Below are 16,689 nucleotides of genomic sequence, written 5' to 3' on the forward strand. Positions count from 1 at the left end.
AATCAAATCTGTTATCTGATTGATTAATTGTACATTTATACACTTAAGTTTTGTCTGTACTGCAGTATAAACTTACTCTGCTAAGGCTGTAAAGCCATTTTATACTGCCCCCTGTTTTGGGTTTGCTGTATTACAGCTGCTTTCATTTTCATGTGTAAGGTTCCCAGTCTGTTTGCATCTTACATGTTTTCTCTCTCTTATGTGAGAAAGAATGGTTTAGTCATCATATCTGTCTTCATTTCAGCGTTATCCACACTGTGTATGTATATCTCCAGTTATCTAAGTGATATAGACCGTGTGACTGCGGAGGGATATGTTCCCACCCAGCAGGATGTGCTGAGGGTCCGTGTTCCCACCACGGGTATAATAGAATACCCTTTTGACCTGGAGAACGTCATCTTCAGGTATCCTCAAAGCACCAGGACTGCAGCATCCATGGTTTGAAGACATAAACCACTGATGGGAATTGGAATAGAGATGAAGTAGCTAAAAAAGTAGAGTTTTACCCTTGTAATTATAAACGAGCAAATATGTTTGTAGAGATGCACAGAGCCAACTTTTTGTGGATATTTGCAAAGTTCTGACCTGCTATTGTTGAGTTAACAGTTCAATTCAGTTTATTTATATAGCTCCAATTCACAGCACATGTCCTCTCAAGCCACTTTACAGAGACAATTCAACCAGATTATACCAACTCCCTTTTAACAGGAAGAAACCTGCTGCAGACACAGGCTCAGCCATCTGCAGCTACTCAATTACGAAGTCTGTAAACTTCAATAGAAACTGATTTAATAAAAATAATATGTTGGAAAATCATTCTTGCTTCCCTGCCATGAGAACATCATTAATTATTTCTGCTGGGAGCAGAAACAACATCACTCTGTATATAGAGAAGTGCCTGGTATAAACAGTCTGATGATTAGAATCGACAAGTTAAAACTGATTTGAGTGTTTTTTATTGGCAAATTGCGCACCTACTGAAATTACAAAAGCATTTAAGTACATTAGATGCTTAACTCAGCCAAGTGATTCAAAATTAATGACGGATGGTTTATCAGCCAAAAGGAGCAACGGTTTGGCCTTCCTTCACTGCAAAAAATGTAAATCTATGAAAGTACATTTTTCTTAAAATAAGTGCATTTTAGCTTGAGTTAGGCAGGTAATTGAGACACTTTGCAAATGGGACAAGACAGTTTACATTTAGAATAAGAAAAAAACAACTGCAGTCTCTTATTTAAAGTGCATAGTATCTAATTATCTTCCTTTAAGGGTAAAAAAAGCTTCTATTGGCAGATCGTCTTATTTATCTGCTCAAATTCAGCCTAAATTAATTTAATTTAAGACATTTTTGTAATTTTTAGATCAGATTTTATATATTTTAGATTGTTTTTGCAGTTGTCTGCTGAATTATTTGTGTTCCTCTGTAAAGCAGTTAGCTAAGAGATCACCTAAAACTCTTTAGGAATCCTAAATAATGATAATAAATCATCCCTTAGGGAAATTTGGTTTGGTCACAGCCCGTCCACACTGAGGGATGCGGTTTCCATGGCTTTGCTGCCATGAAAGGCGGTCCCCATATCATCACCTAGTTTCTTCTGCTTTACAAATGCTCCGTTTTAAAAATCTGAGCTGATTTCTTCTTTTCTCTCCTTTCTGACAGCTGCGGTAGGGAACACATGCTAGAAGACAGGAAATGGAGATCTTACAAAGCTAGCTTTGGGTCTCCTTTATTAAATAAAAGCATCTACACTGAGCAGTGTAGAGTCTGATAGGGCTTAGTGTGGTGGGCTCGCCTAAAAAAAAAAAAGATTTTTTAAAATCAGATTTTAGTAGCCAGGGACCAATATGGTCTAATCAAATGCAAAACTGTCGGGTTTCCTCAGTGCATCTCTACATGTGACTGTTTTTTCCTGTTGGACCTGGCCAACAAATTTTAAATCTGTAACATTACTCCAAAAATTATACATCTGAATGGGCCAAGTTGTCTTATGGATGTAAAACTGCAAAGGATCCAGTTAATCTGGTTAAAAATCAGTGGTCTGTGTTTAGAATGGTGTGGGCCTGAGGCCAGAGCTGCTACACTGAAGCGTGTGGAGAGCAGCCACAAAATACCAGATAAAGACGGATTGGGCAGAGATATCGAGGATTTCACAGGAAATTATGATGAACATTGGGGGAGGGGGTAAAACGACACAAATTGTAAGATCATCAGAATGACTCGTTTCCTGTCTTTTTTTCAAAATAAATATGAAGTTTCCTGTCGTCCTTGATTTGTCCCATCCTTCTTTATGTGGTTCAGATGTTGCTGCTCCTGCTGTTGAGGCCACTGCTGCGGTCCCTGACACCTCCTCACTGTCTGAGCCATAACACATCAGTGACCTGACTCCAGATTGGTTTTCGTTTTAAAACAAAGTCGCTGATAATGACATTTAAACTGGTTTCTGGAAATGGGCCTGATGGAGCAGTGGCTAAGACTTAACACCCTCCTGTTTCTGTGATGCAATCTTTTTTTTTTGTCTGTTTTGTTTTCATGTAAAGCTTTTTCTACAGGACTGATCAGCACTTTCCTGGAACTGTAGCGGTTTGCGATAATTGCCTGTCACGCTTTATGTAACTGTTTTCCTGTCTGTCTTTTTTTTTTTCTATCAATTTCCCGATTGGCCATCTTGTAGTTATCTTACGGATCTGGATCGTATTGCCGATCCCAGCTATCTTCCCACTCAGCAGGATGTACTCAGGGTGCGCATCCCTACTACAGGAATCATAGAGTACCCCTTCGACTTGCAAAGCATCATTTTCAGGTAGAAAAATGCCCAACCGGGCTTCAAACCTCAGTGTTTTTCATCATATAATCAACTCATTTGATTTCTTTTTTTCCATGGGAGGGGGGGCGCTTTAAAAGCATCTCATCCATCTGCATTAACCACAAAAAAAACTTTGTCTATGTCCCATTTCTTTTCCATGCTCTTCTAAATGCTTCCATGCAATCATAAAAAAAGCTAATTTAGTCTCACCTGCTGCCACAGAAGTATCACACAGAACACAACAGCAAATGAACACTAAGCCCTACATTTTGGCGCCCGGTCCTTCTAAATGGGTCGCCTCCTTTTTTTTTTTTTTTTCTTCTCCTTTCCTCCCCGGCCGTCAGAAGAAACAAGGTCGTCCTCTCTGCTGTGCAGAAATGTTATTTTGGGCAGCAGGTCCTGCAGGGCCTATATTGGCCCTGGGTCTCAGTGGACCACAGTGGACTGGGCCACCACCAGAGGGCGCAGATGCACCTGTGCATCAAGAGAGGAGGATTTACTGTACTAAGGGAAACATTTAACATGAGATGTAGGATTTTTCTGCTTTAACCAGGAACAAATGATGCCTAAATAAGACTAGGACCTAAGGTTCCACATGAGTACTTTATCATGTTGTTGAGGAGAGGCATTGGATAACTTAAAAGACAAAAAACTCCTCCAGGAACTCATATTTTCTGTGTGTCAGTAATCAGCAGCTTGCTTACCGCATTTTCCCTGATATAAACTTTATGAACTCATCTGGCCCCAGCTCTTGCATTTGCCCCTCTATTAACTCTTCCTGTCCTCTGTCTGTCCTCCCTCCTTCCTATGTCCCATCTTTCCTCATGTTTCATTTCAATGCATGTTCCGAATCTTCACGATTGTTGTGAAATCTGACAAACCTGCACTGTATAGAAACAGATCCACTTCAATGATGTCATTTTATAAGAGCTCATTCACACACATGCAGATTTCATACAAAGCATGAGATAAAACTGATGTGTGCAGATATAAAGAAAAGTTATAAATACTATGGGAGAGTTGATATGCAAAGTTCAGAGTATTTGCCCCCCTTTTTTTTTTTTTTGCTTGTCTTGGATCATAAAATTAATTTTGGATTAAATGATAAACTTGGAGGATAGAAGCGGAAAAACATTTAATTCATAACCGAACAAAAATGATCCACTGAGCCCGAAAATAAAATGCCCTCCTTGTCAAATCTTTAATTAACTGTTTGACAAAATATTTTTTTTCGACAGGGTAGTTTAAATTCCAACTGTTTAATGCAACTTTAATATTCAAACTATTGAAAGACACCGGATGAGGCTTTAATTTAAAGAGTCCCACCATTCCTACAGCACAGTGGGACAAGATTGACCTTTTATAAGAGAGGCTACTTCACTGCAGTAACCTAAGAAACACATGGTAACTGCAGCCTGTCATAATTTAAAACAAGCTAAACCTAATTTTGGGGGGAGATGGCAGACAAAAGTTGCCAAACATGTTAAATAGGCCATAATGCAAAAAACTTAGATTGGTAACTGCTATGGGTCGCATAGTTTTTTTGTTAAAGCTTAATTTTGCCGCAGATTTTCAATTTCCAGACAGCGCAATGATATCTGCACACATTTTAACTCATGAAGTAGTTGAAGTTATTTTTCAAACCATTAGACCAATTTGGTTAAGGTTTTGAATCCATCAGGTGCATTTGTGTACTTCTATGTGGTCAAACTGTACCGGATTAAACGGATTAAATCATAGGACAGTTGTAATTGTTTTCATGGAGAAGAGGCTTGCTTTTTATTTACTCCAGACTTCAATCATTAGTTTTAAGATAAGTGCATATCTTTGATAGCACTAAATGCATCCTGATGGATTAAAAACAAATAAACAACAAAAAACCTGAACACATTAATGCTGATTTGAACACTAAGCCAAAAACTAATACTATTAGTCTTTGACAGAGCCAGTCAGGCTCATATTGATATACATTTTTCTAACTTGTCTTCCGACCTCGTCATCTTGCCGTCAGGATGGTGGATGTCGGGGGTCAGAGGTCAGAGCGGAGGAAGTGGATTCACTGCTTTGAGAATGTCACCTCCATTATGTTTCTTGTGGCTTTGAGTGAGTACGACCAGGTCCTGGTGGAGTCTGACAATGAGGTGAGTGAGTAACTATAAACTATTAACTTTGTTAGCATATCTGAGCTTCAGAGAGGAGTTAACTCTGAATAATTGCTTTTTTTGTGTGTGAATTGTTTGGTCTTATAAATGTATTTTGAACCGTGAAAATGTAGATTGTTGTAAATTTCCTTTTCCCTTTTATATCAGAACCGCATGGAAGAGAGTAAGGCTCTGTTCAGGACAATCATCACCTACCCCTGGTTCCAAAACTCTTCAGTCATCCTCTTCCTTAACAAGAAGGATCTACTAGAGGAGAAGATTGCTTATTCGCACTTGGTTGACTACTTCCCTGAATTTGACGGTGAGTTAATAGTTTAGATGCCCCAACGCCGTTAGTTTTTTTCCAAAGAAGTTGCATTTCTCTCATGTCTAATGTAATTTCCTGTATCATTTCCAGCCTCGGCTCATAAAAATATACTCTTGAACTATCCACGCACCTATCCAAAAAAAATTTGTTCACTTCCGATTCAGTTCTTTATAGTTGTATATCTGCAGGTTTCAATATTTTTCTGATACCGTTATCAACTTAAATCCTGATTTTTAGGAGGCTGGCCTAAAGTCATCTCTGCAAGCAAAAGATATATGTATCAATGTACACAAGGTGACTTCAGATTAGTATAGGATCAAATAAAAACAATAAATTGTGTCTTGAAAGCAAATATTTATTGAATTAAAATTATAGAAATACATAGACATCTGCCCCTATGGATCGAGACCATTTTCAGATTGCTTTTAAAGGATACCTTAGCTAAGGAATTGTGACAAACTCATACTAAGGCACCAAAACTTGTTGTTAAATGTTGATTTTAGGACATAGCATATCCACAGAATCCATTCCCACAGATACTGCAGCTTTTTTAAGCATCTGTTTGATTGAGGACCTTTGGTTGGGTATACAAGCTTCAGGGTTTGTTGCACTTGTGCCAAATACATTTTCGATATTTCACTGGGGTGATTTATTGAAACATGCACGTTTCACAGCAGGGATGGCTTGTTTCAGCAAAGCAGCTGTTCCACCTGCTATTAGCTCTGTCACTACCCGGAAGCATGATCCGTACCATCAGCTCATTTGTACGTGCACATCCAGATATACACCTGGATTGCCCTCGATTTTAGTTTGTAATAAAGACCTAAATTACTTTTATCCCTCCCCAAATAATAAGCCTACTTAACTGTAATGTGTTAAGGGTTAATAATGTATTCCTGAGATAATAAATGCCTTAAAATCCTTTCTGGATCCTGTCTGAAATGGGATCCTACGCTAATTCTGGGAGCTAACTTTTTCAGCTTTGGATTTAAACATAAATCTAGTCTTTTTCAGTTTTATGTTTCCCTTTTGTGTTAACATTATGGCATATAGTGCATCATCTAGAAAAAGAAACAACAAAAATTCAGATTAACATGGTTTATCATATTTTGCCAGACTACTCTGAGCATGTCCGATGTTGACGTCAGACAAACAGTTGAACTGAGAAAATGTAAAAAGCGTCAAAACTTTCTCAGAAAAGTCATAAAATAGTTTTTAGAGCTCTGTTTTAGAATTCTTTAGTGAGTTAAGGATCGAAATAAGTAATTTTAGTATCATAATTACATTATTTATTGACACCCAGTGGTATATCTGGTTGCGCATGAGCAAATAAGCTGACGGTACGGATCGTGCTTCCAGGACGGATCGGGTAGCGACTCCACTATTTGACTTTTGATCAATTGTAAATGGAAAATCTTCTGATTTACTTCTTCCCAAATCCTTTTATAAAGGGACTTTAAGCCGGGCTTACACTGTGCGATTTTATTTGTTGTTTGCCCTTTTCGGGGTGACTTTCCAGTCATGTAAGATTTTTTCCAATTTTTCGTACGTCGTGTAGTGTACAAGGGGCAACGAGGGGCGATCAGCCTCTCACGACCGACTCCCAATCAGGAATCGTGAGGTTGGGAGAAGATCAAACATGTTTGATCCTCTGCTATTTGGTGTGTGCTTTAGCTGCATGCATCGACTGAAAAGATTCCACAGTGTATGCCCGGCTTTAATAGAGTAAATGAATACTGATGATGATCAATGGTTGAATACAGCGGCTATGCTGCTACAATATAATACATGCTGGTCTGTTGTATCAATTTGATCAAAATGCTCTGAGGTTTGGGATTTTGATAATATATGCTTATAGGTGAATTATATTAGGCTTTGTGCATCTGTCTTGAGGTTATTGCTATAGAATGGTCCGAGCACAGTTAAAACTACATCCACTGGCAAAAATGATGGAATCACCGGCCTCAGAGGATGTACATTCAGTTATTATAGTTAGTAGAAAAATAGCTGATCGCATTTCAACACATTTGCAACATTGCATGGTGATCTAACCTCTTTTAAGAGTTTCATAATCTTCTCCTTTGTTTCAATTGACATCATGTTGCAGCCATGATTCATGTCCGTCCACTTGGTGCAGCAGCTCTCTAAGGTTTAAGCTTTTTAGATGCAGGCTAACGTGCAGGTCTAATTTGATGCAGGTGTTAGTTTTGGGGATGGAAATTTACAGGGTGATTCCATAATTTTTTTTCCCTCTGCTTGGTCTAAAATGGTAAAGGTTACTGATTACCACATTTTTCTTCTTGATTTCTTTTAGTGTTTCTTAAAGCCAGAGAGTTACCAATGAAATTACCTTAGTTTTGTGTCATGTGTGGGATCTGATTTTTTTCCCTACAAAATTAAACATCGGAGGCCGGTGATTCTGTAATTTTTGCCAGGAGTTTTACTGTTCACCCATAGGTGGCTACTTTCTCGGCATAGGCAAAGAAGGTGTAATTCACCACGAAAAAACTGAGTTGGTAAAATTAAGGGCAGTCCAACAAAAGACAAGAATAAGAAATGAAAATTTATGTATCAACAAACTCAGTTCTTAAAACAGTCATAACAAGGTATTTTACATATTCAATCCTTCCAAACGTCTTTAAATTAATTTCTAATTATTTTTAGAGGAAAATAATAGAAGTCGTTTACGATCCTGTTACCTCAATTTACTGATGTAAATCCAGTTCAGGTAGGGGAACTAAAATCACTGTTTGTGGAGAGCGCACCCTTGTGGGCTTCTCTGGTTTGAACAATGAACAATCTGCAAAAAAAAAAAAAAAAAAACACTTTCACGCTCTTTATTTTTCAGTTTAAACTGACTCCCAACTCCAACAAACACAATTTAACAACAACTTTTTGGTTGTAAAGTCTGCCTTGTCATATAGTTTTTTTTTTGTTTGTTTTTTTTGTTATTTACAAAACAGATGGTGCACTGCTGACATATAACCCTAGTCTTTCAAAGCAACACCTTTCAATTTGTGTTTTAAATATTGTAAGTCAACCATATTTCTTGAGCTTTCTTTAAATAAAAGAAGTATGCATCTATGATGGTGTGGGACCAGTCTAGACGTGTTATTCCCCAGTTTGGCTGGTGTCCTCCTTTTTTTGCTGGCCACTAGCTGGCTCTGGAAGCCTCCCATACCAAAACGGTATGTAGCTCTAGGTGCTGCAGCCTTAACATTGATGCTCATACTCTGTCAAAGTTTACTTGGATTTTAAGATGATGTGTAGAAAAGAGATATATTCATTCAAATCTGTCTCTCCTTCTCCAGGTCCCCAGAGAGATGCTCAGGCAGCGCGAGAATTCATCCTCAAAATGTTTGTGGACTTGAACCCAGACAGCGACAAGATCATCTACTCCCACTTCACCTGTGCCACGGACACTGAGAATATCCGCTTTGTGTTTGCGGCCGTCAAAGACACCATCCTACAGCTCAACCTGAAAGAGTATAACCTTGTGTGAAAGAGGGATGCGACTGTGCTTACAACCCTGCCCCCACCCCCCCATCCATTGCACAAACACGCCCCACTTTCAGGGATGTCCCGTCAACGTAACACGCATCGCACAGCGCAGCACTCTAGCTCTCACACACTCGAGCAGAACTGTTGCTTTTGAATCTTTCTTTCCAGTGCAGTGAGTTTCCAGGTCCTCCCACCGTCAGTCATACCCCTGCTTTCACCAAAGCCGCTCCCTCCTTTTCTCGGCAGCTTGTTGCATCAGTCTTCGACCTTTTAAAAAGCTGCTCCGTGTGTCAAGCTGCACACAGTTTTTCTTTGTTTTTTTAAGACGGCTAAACTGCGACCGGAAGGGATTTTCATCGGCATTTGTATATCTACGTGCACTCAACGCAGTTTTTATCGGCAATGAATTTTGGTCTAAACCGAAGATTAATCTTAAACCCCCTCCCGCCGCCTGCAGAGTTGGCCCCTCCCTCCTTTTCCGGCAATGTGGAAGAAACTAACTCATTCAGCTGGTGACATCTTCTATAAACAAACACAGAAAAGATGCTCCAGAGCGACGGAATCAGGATGCGAGGTCACACACCTGAACAAGGGGCGGACACCATCAACTTGCATCTATGAATGTACCCCCAGGTGTGAGCTTCACAACTGCAAAAAAAAAAAAAAATCTGAAAAAAAGACGTATATTATAAATTTGCAACATATTTATGGGGTTTCAACAACAAGCAAGGGGGTCCGAGAAAATCTGTTTCTGAGATTTTTTTTTTTAACAGATTTTTACAGATTTGGAACAAAATATATATTGCAACACTAAAATTACTGAATCATTAAAGCTGAAAATTTATAAAAAATTAGCAAAATTTAAACAAAATGACAAAAAAAAGCTAATGTAAATTTATTTGAAATTTAAGTATCCTTGGGATAAAGTTTTTTTTGTTTTTTTTAGTTAAAGTTAATCACACGCTTCCCTCCTCCAAAAATGTATTCTGTATGAATTTACAGGGACAACCTTCCACATGACGCAGCACTCCGAACATCTGTCGCCACTGACGCAGATGATGTGAAACTGCTCTCTAAGTACATGACACTAGAAAGCAGCAGGGTAAAGGACCCCACGTTGGAAAGTTTGCACACTCATTTGTGGAGCTCGGCTTCGAGCAGCTAAATCGGCGACATAAAGGCTGGAAACTCTACATGTCCGACGACATCACGCTTCCCGACGTGACGCAGTCATCGACATCAGGATGTGCTTCTTACGTTTCCTTTTTTTGACGTTGGGTTTTGTTGAGCGATGTACAAAGGGGAAAGGGAGGAGGATGCGCCTTTCACAGAAAATACTCTAAAAGTCTGCAAATGTTTTTTGTGTATACCTGTAAATACATATACACAAAACTCTCTGTATAAAACAAGTGCTCTGTGGTACACCTTTGGTTTTTGAAAAGAAAAAAAGGAGAAAAAAAGACTTTCTTTAGCATACAGTTTTCTTCTATGAATTTATGGTAGTATTGAAACTGTGATTATGAATTTTGTTCACTAGATTAATAGGATTTCAAAGAGCCGCACGATGTCGAGGAAACGAAGCGGGTGGTCGGGGAAAAAGGCTAGCCTCTGAACGCCACACTACTGCAACAGCTCTGTTCAGAATAAAGCTAACTAGAGCTGGTTCAACAACAACAAAATCTTGACGGTCTAGGTGAAAGGATGATTTTGAGATTAATTAAAGATTTTTTTTTTTATTTATATAATTTATGGACCAGGATGAAGGTGTTGATAATTTGACTGCTTGTGTTTGTCATGTTGAAGGGCTCCTTTCTCTCATGGCAGAACCTACTTGAGTCTGAACTGCTGTTAAGAAAAAGAAAAAAAAAAAAAAAAAAAAACCCGAATGTCTGGTATAGTAAGTACTTTATCTCTGCTTTCTATTTCTTATAGACATTTCCAGATGTACTTCCCATTACATTTCCATCCATTATGATACTTTTTTCTTACTTTAGGGATCCTTCACATTTTTTTTTTTCAAATCTTTTTTTAAAGAATTATTTTCTGTTGGGTTATAGATGCAGCGCTGTAATACATACCTAGAGAAATGTACAGTACAAAATAGGTGGACTTTTTTTTTTTATCAGTGATTGAAGACCTCTGAGGTTCATGCTTGCTATTTGTAACTTAACAAAAGATGAAACTTTTTTTTTTTTGCTATACTTTCCAATTTTTGGAGGCTTGCTTTGAATAGTGCCAGTGAAGTGCAGATATACATTTTCCTTTGGTCTTGTACATGACCTTTTCTACATGTGATTTACCCTTCATCCTCATTAAGGGCTATATCACAGTGCATCCGACAGCGGGGAGTGGAGTAAAGGACCACAGTGAACCAAGTCATCCACTATTACTACTACTACTACTACTACATGTTTAGAAAGAGATTATTTGCTGTCTGTGCTATTAAGAAGTAAAGGCAGAGTGTTAACACAAATGTAAGGTGCGTGTATGTGTGTGAGTAGAGGGTTTTTACCAAAACTTAAGATGCTTTTAAGTAATTTTTTTTTTCCTGATTTCCTCACCACATTTTGTTTGTATCGCAGTGTTGCTTGTAATCCATCATAAAGGTGACGAGACGCTTATCAGTACAAACACTACTACCAGAGCAAGTATTGCATGACTTCCCCCAAGTATTAGAGATGCAGCTAGTCGGCCAGGAGCTGTCCAGACCATACTGGTCTCTTTGCATATTTTAACCTGTGTCTATTTCTGCTTTCATGGCAGCTAAAGGAGGTGGAGTTGCGGTATTAATAATATGCGCCTGATTTATTTTGTTTTAGTAAAATGTTGCAGTTTACCAACTTGTTGAATTTGAGGACACTAATTAGGGGTAAAAGTCCCCAACCCCTGTTACTGCTTTATGAAAAAAATGAACCATTTTCATTACATTCAAGCAAATATGTGACTAATTCCAGTCACAAGGGTAGTGTAGAAATAATGAATTGAGGCTCTGTTTAAATATAAGCAGTGGAGAACTATTAAGATCTTTATTTAGTATTTAAAGCACGATAAGTTGGTCCCAGGGACCTGAGCTAGTCACGTAATGAACGGTGTAGTTTTTCCTGTAAAATGGAAGACGTCATGTCTCTGTAGTGTATACCATTAATTCTGGAAGCTTGTTTCACCTTTTCTGCTTCCTGTCACTGCATTTTTATCAGCTAGCTGATTTTACAAATGGCCAACTTCCACACTGAAGAGTTGTTTGCAGCGCAACTTTGTAACGCTTGGGGCATTAGTAAAAAAAAAAAAAAAAAGGTTTTCTGAGGGGGCATTTACTAAAAATCATGGTGCATCTCCGCTCTCGACCCCCGTCACCACTGATCTTACTGTGTGAACAGTGATAAGAGATTTATTCTCTTTTTTTCTGGTTGTAGTCATCTAGTATTTATCAATGCTGTTAAAGGCTATGCTGGTTTTATTTTTACACCATATTAGTTTTCTGCCTACTTAACATCATGTGTCAAGTTCATGTTTCACACAGGAAGCTTATTAAAGGTGCACTGCTTCCTACTTCATTTCTTCAAAGAAAGCCTTTGTTTAAAATGGACCCCAAATAGTAATTGATGGTTTACACTTTGATAAAATTATTTTTGCCTACTTTTCAAATGCTTTATTCAAATTTGTCAAGAAGTAATTTTCCTTAGGTAAAATGTCCTTCAAAATGCCTTAACAGAACCCGATGTAGAAAGATCCAGAACTGCTGCTTAACCTCCCTGATAGTTCTGTCCATGTTTTACTCTTTCTCTATAAAAGAAACGTAAAGAGCCAATTTCAAATAGAACTTGGTTAAAATATGCAACAGAGCCAGTATGCTGTTTCTTTACTACAATTAACACTAACCTCTTCCTGAGGAGTGACTGCTGCTATCACTGTCTTCATATGGAGAGGATCACAGTAAGCCTAACCAAGTGTTTATCAGGAGTGTTATTCCTACTTTTCGTTAAGTGCAGCTCATCTAAATGGTTCCAGACCATGTATTTGCTAAATAACTTGACACGTGGTGAAGGGCCAGGTGGCTGTTGGTGTGGGTTCAATCTTCTAGTAGTCTTTTTTTGTTTCCCCTCTTCATTTTGGACATTTATTTCAAAACAACCGGCAGAGAGGGATGCAGTTCAGCCTCCCCTCACTCATCAGCATTTTATTTCCCTTCACACTATTTTGTTTGCATTACATTACATTTTGCCTTGAGTAAAGCGAAATGGTCCTTTTATGTTTCTGTAAGCATGTCAAATTAAGGGAAATCAGATCTATCTTTCATTTTCTGTATAGAGCTAGACACTCGGCCCAAAGGTTGTTTCCTTTATATGTAATATAAACATTTCCTGTACACTGTATTTTCTTTTTTTATTATTTTGGACCACTTCATTTAGTTTTTTTCCTCACTCCAATGAAAGCTGAACTTCAATCATGTGGTTTGTATAAAATGTGTTTTTATTTTCTATCTGAACCAACATGTAAATGATGTATTATTCTGAGTGTGCCAACCCCACTCTCCAGAGCCAGGCTCTCTCTAAGTGCCAATGATGTGGTCATTATCAGAAGGACCACCATTTGAGAGGGAGGGGGGGAGGGCTCCCCTTTGTTAAACAAACCAGAGACTGAGGTGATAATTATGAACACATAAAGATTTTATTCTGTATTTAAGATTGATTAATTTGAAAAATAATTTGTTCTTTTCATTTTTTTAAGAAACTGTAATTATATCTGCATGTGGTGTTTGTTTTGTGTTGAAAGTGAGGGCTTGGATGATTTCACTGAAGTAGAACCCTTAATTGAATAGGGTTCAATCAGCTGGTTATAATTGATTTACAGTAACTTTTGCCATATTTTTTTTATGTGTTTCATGTATTTGTTTCAACCACTGTTGCCTGATCCTCATTCAAACATGACTTATGATCATTGTCGCCTTCTAAGAGAGAAACATAATGACAAGGTATCTGTTTTAAATTGAAATAAATTTCTTCCTATACTTGCCGATGGCGTGTCAGTGGGTTTTCTACAAATTAAGATGGGATGTTTTGGAGTTTGCCACATGGTCAGTTTTCATGTTTAAAAACTGCAAAACTGGTGCAGGGGGATCAGTAGTGTTTGTTGCATGAATGGCATCCTGAGCCAGGCCCTCCTGCTACACCCTTATTACAAACAAAAAAAATCTTAACTGAAAGAAATATTAATATTAAAGAACTCATCAGTGTGGAAAAATCAGAGATTTGATGTGTAAGTATGCAAAAGATTTTTATACCTGTAAAGTTCCAATGGAGACCAGACTGCTTCAAAGAAAAAAAGTTACACAATTTACAGCTTGCTTTTTGGGTCTCCTGTTTATGACCCTCTGGGTAGAAGGCCATATTGCCTATGTCAGAGGTCGGCAACCTTCACAATCTGTTTCGCCCTTAATGATGGAACTGATAAAATGAAAGTTATCACCATAATACTTTGAAGACTCATTTATTTTTATTTTTTTAACTATAAAAAGAATATTTAAAAAGAAAACATCTACATTTTTTTAAGGGAAGGTAATAAAACCATTTTCTTGAATGAAGCGTTCCAGATGTACATTAAAAGAACATACAATTCACAGCCTAATAAGCAATAACCAAGCAGATTTAATGCCAATCTGTTGCAGGAATCTTCTAAGCTTAAATTGACTTAATGCTCTAATTAAAGCCTTATAATTTACAATGAAAATGGTAAAAATGGCCAGCATCATTTTTCTTGCATCATGGAGGAATGTTCTTTATGACTTAACTACTTGAAAATGAAACCATAGGACTTGGACTTTTTTTTAAACATGTTAAAATTGACTTTAACTTGACTTTAAAGAGTTGAGACTGACTTGTGACGTTGCATGTCCACAGCAACTCTGTATAGCAGTGGGATTCAAGCAATAGTCGATAATCAGTGTTGAGATTTTTATTTATTTATTTTTATTATTTTTTTTTTTACAATTGAGTGACTTACCAGAGATGAAAGAAAAGACAGCATATTGAATATTTTATCATTAACTTTTTTTAATGATGCTGCAGCAGGAATCGAAAGGTTTCCATAACCCATACTCAGATTAGAGAAGCATATTAGGCAGAACCACAGAAACTCCAGCTGAGACAAAATGTCTGCAGGTGTCAAGAAAAATAGGGCAGAATGAAACCATTCATTAAAAAAAGGAATGGATGAGTAGGGATCAAATGGAGTGACATACATTTTCAAATATATATATATATATATATATATATATATATATATATATATATATATATATATATATATATACACACTATATTGCCAAAAGTATTTGCTCACCTGCCTTGACTCACATATGAGCTTAAGTGACATCCCGTTCCTAATCCATAGGGTTCAATATGACGTCGGTCCACCCTTTGCAGCTAGAACAGCTTCAACTCTTCTGGGAAGGCTGTCCACAAGGTTTAGGAGTGTGTTTATGGGAATTTTTGACCATTCTTCCAGAAGCGCATTTGTGAGGTCGCACACTGATGTTGGACGAGAAGGCCTGGCTCTCAGTCTCCGCTCTAATTCATCCCAAAGGTGTTCTATCGGGTTGAGGTCAGGACTCTGTGCAGGCCAGTCAAGTTCATCCACACCAGACTCTGTCATCCATGTCTTTATGGACCTTGCTTTGTGCACTGGTGCACAGTCATGTTGGAAGAGGAAGGGGCCAGCTCCAAACTGTTCCCACAAAGTTGGGAGCATGGAATTGTCCAAAATGTCTTGGTATGCTGAAGCATTCAGAGTTCCTTTCACTGGAACTAAGGGGCCAAGCCCAGCTCCTGAAAAACAACCCCACACCATAATCCCCCCTCCACCAAACTTTACACTTGGCACAATGCAGTCAGACAAGTACCGTTCTCCTGGCAACCGCCAAACCCAGACCCGTCCATCAGATTGCCAGATGGAGAAGCGCGATTCGTCACTCCAGAGAACGCGTCTCCACTGCTCTAGAGTCCAGTGGCGGCGTGCTTTACACCACCGCATCCGACGCTTTGCATTGCACTTGGTGATGTATGGCTTGGATGCAGCTGCTCGACCATGGAAACCCATTCCATGAAGCTCTCTGCGCACTGTTCTTGAGCTAATCTGAAGGCCACATGAAGTTTGGAGGTCTGTAGTGATTGACTCTGCAGAAAGTTGGCGACCTCTTCGCACTATGCGCTTCAGCATCCGCTGACCCCGCTCCGTCAGTTTACGTGGCCTACCACTTCGTGGCTGAGTTGCTGTCGTTCCCAAACACTTCCATTTTCTTATAATACAGCTGACAGTTGACTGTGGAATATTTAGGAGCGAGGAAATTTCACGACTGGATTTGTTGCACAGGTGGCATCCTATCACAGTTCCACGCTGGAATTCACTGAGCTCCTGAGAGCGACCCATTCTTTCACAAATGTTTGTAAAAACAGTCTGCATGCCTAGGTGCTTGAATTTATACACCTGTGGCCATGGAAGTGATTGGAACACCTGATTCCAATAATTTGGATGGGTGAGCAAATACTTTTGGCAATATAGTGTATATACCGTACATATATTAGCCATTTTTAAAGTTTGTCAAATTTGCTCACATATAGAAATGAAAAAGAAAATTATCTTCTAAATTAAGATGCGTAGCTTAGAGAATAAAGGGAAGTCACCGGAACAACTGAGATATAATTGAACTTTCACAATGAAAACCTTTGCAGTAATGCAATGTGCAGAGAAAACTACCTCCTCTTAGTGCTTGATATAATAATAATTGAAGTTTATTGATCTCAAATTGAAGAAATTTACCTCTACATTTAACCCATCCCCTTGCCCTGTCAACACACCCATGCAGGGCCCATGCGGTTTGGATGTTGGCTTGTGAGTGTGCCCCACCTCGGCTGCCAAG

General features: G+C 38.5%; 1 protein-coding gene across 2 annotated transcripts in view; it reads left to right on the forward strand.

Moving 5' to 3' along the window:
- The window catches only part of gna11b (guanine nucleotide binding protein (G protein), alpha 11b (Gq class)), a 39,165-nt gene extending 27,087 nt beyond the window's left edge, over window positions 1-12,078 (forward strand). Inside the window, exons 4-7 of one of the 2 annotated variants that reach the window (XM_038273770.1) lie at window positions 276-404; window positions 4,816-4,945; window positions 5,114-5,267; window positions 8,585-12,078. In XM_038273770.1, coding sequence (XP_038129698.1) covers window positions 276-404; window positions 4,816-4,945; window positions 5,114-5,267; window positions 8,585-8,775 — 604 coding nt within the window. In that variant the 3' untranslated portion in view covers window positions 8,776-12,078. Of the gene's footprint in view, window positions 1-275; window positions 405-2,672; window positions 2,802-4,815; window positions 4,946-5,113; window positions 5,268-8,584 lie in introns of both variants that reach the window. The other variant, XM_038273762.1, reaches the window with a different exon arrangement.
- Window positions 12,079-16,689: the final 4,611 nt, after the last annotated feature.

The sequence above is a fragment of the Cyprinodon tularosa genome, unplaced genomic scaffold, assembly GCF_016077235.1.
Source record: "Cyprinodon tularosa strain WSP-4 unplaced genomic scaffold, ASM1607723v1 ctg120, whole genome shotgun sequence".
NCBI lineage: Eukaryota > Metazoa > Chordata > Actinopteri > Cyprinodontiformes > Cyprinodontidae > Cyprinodon > Cyprinodon tularosa.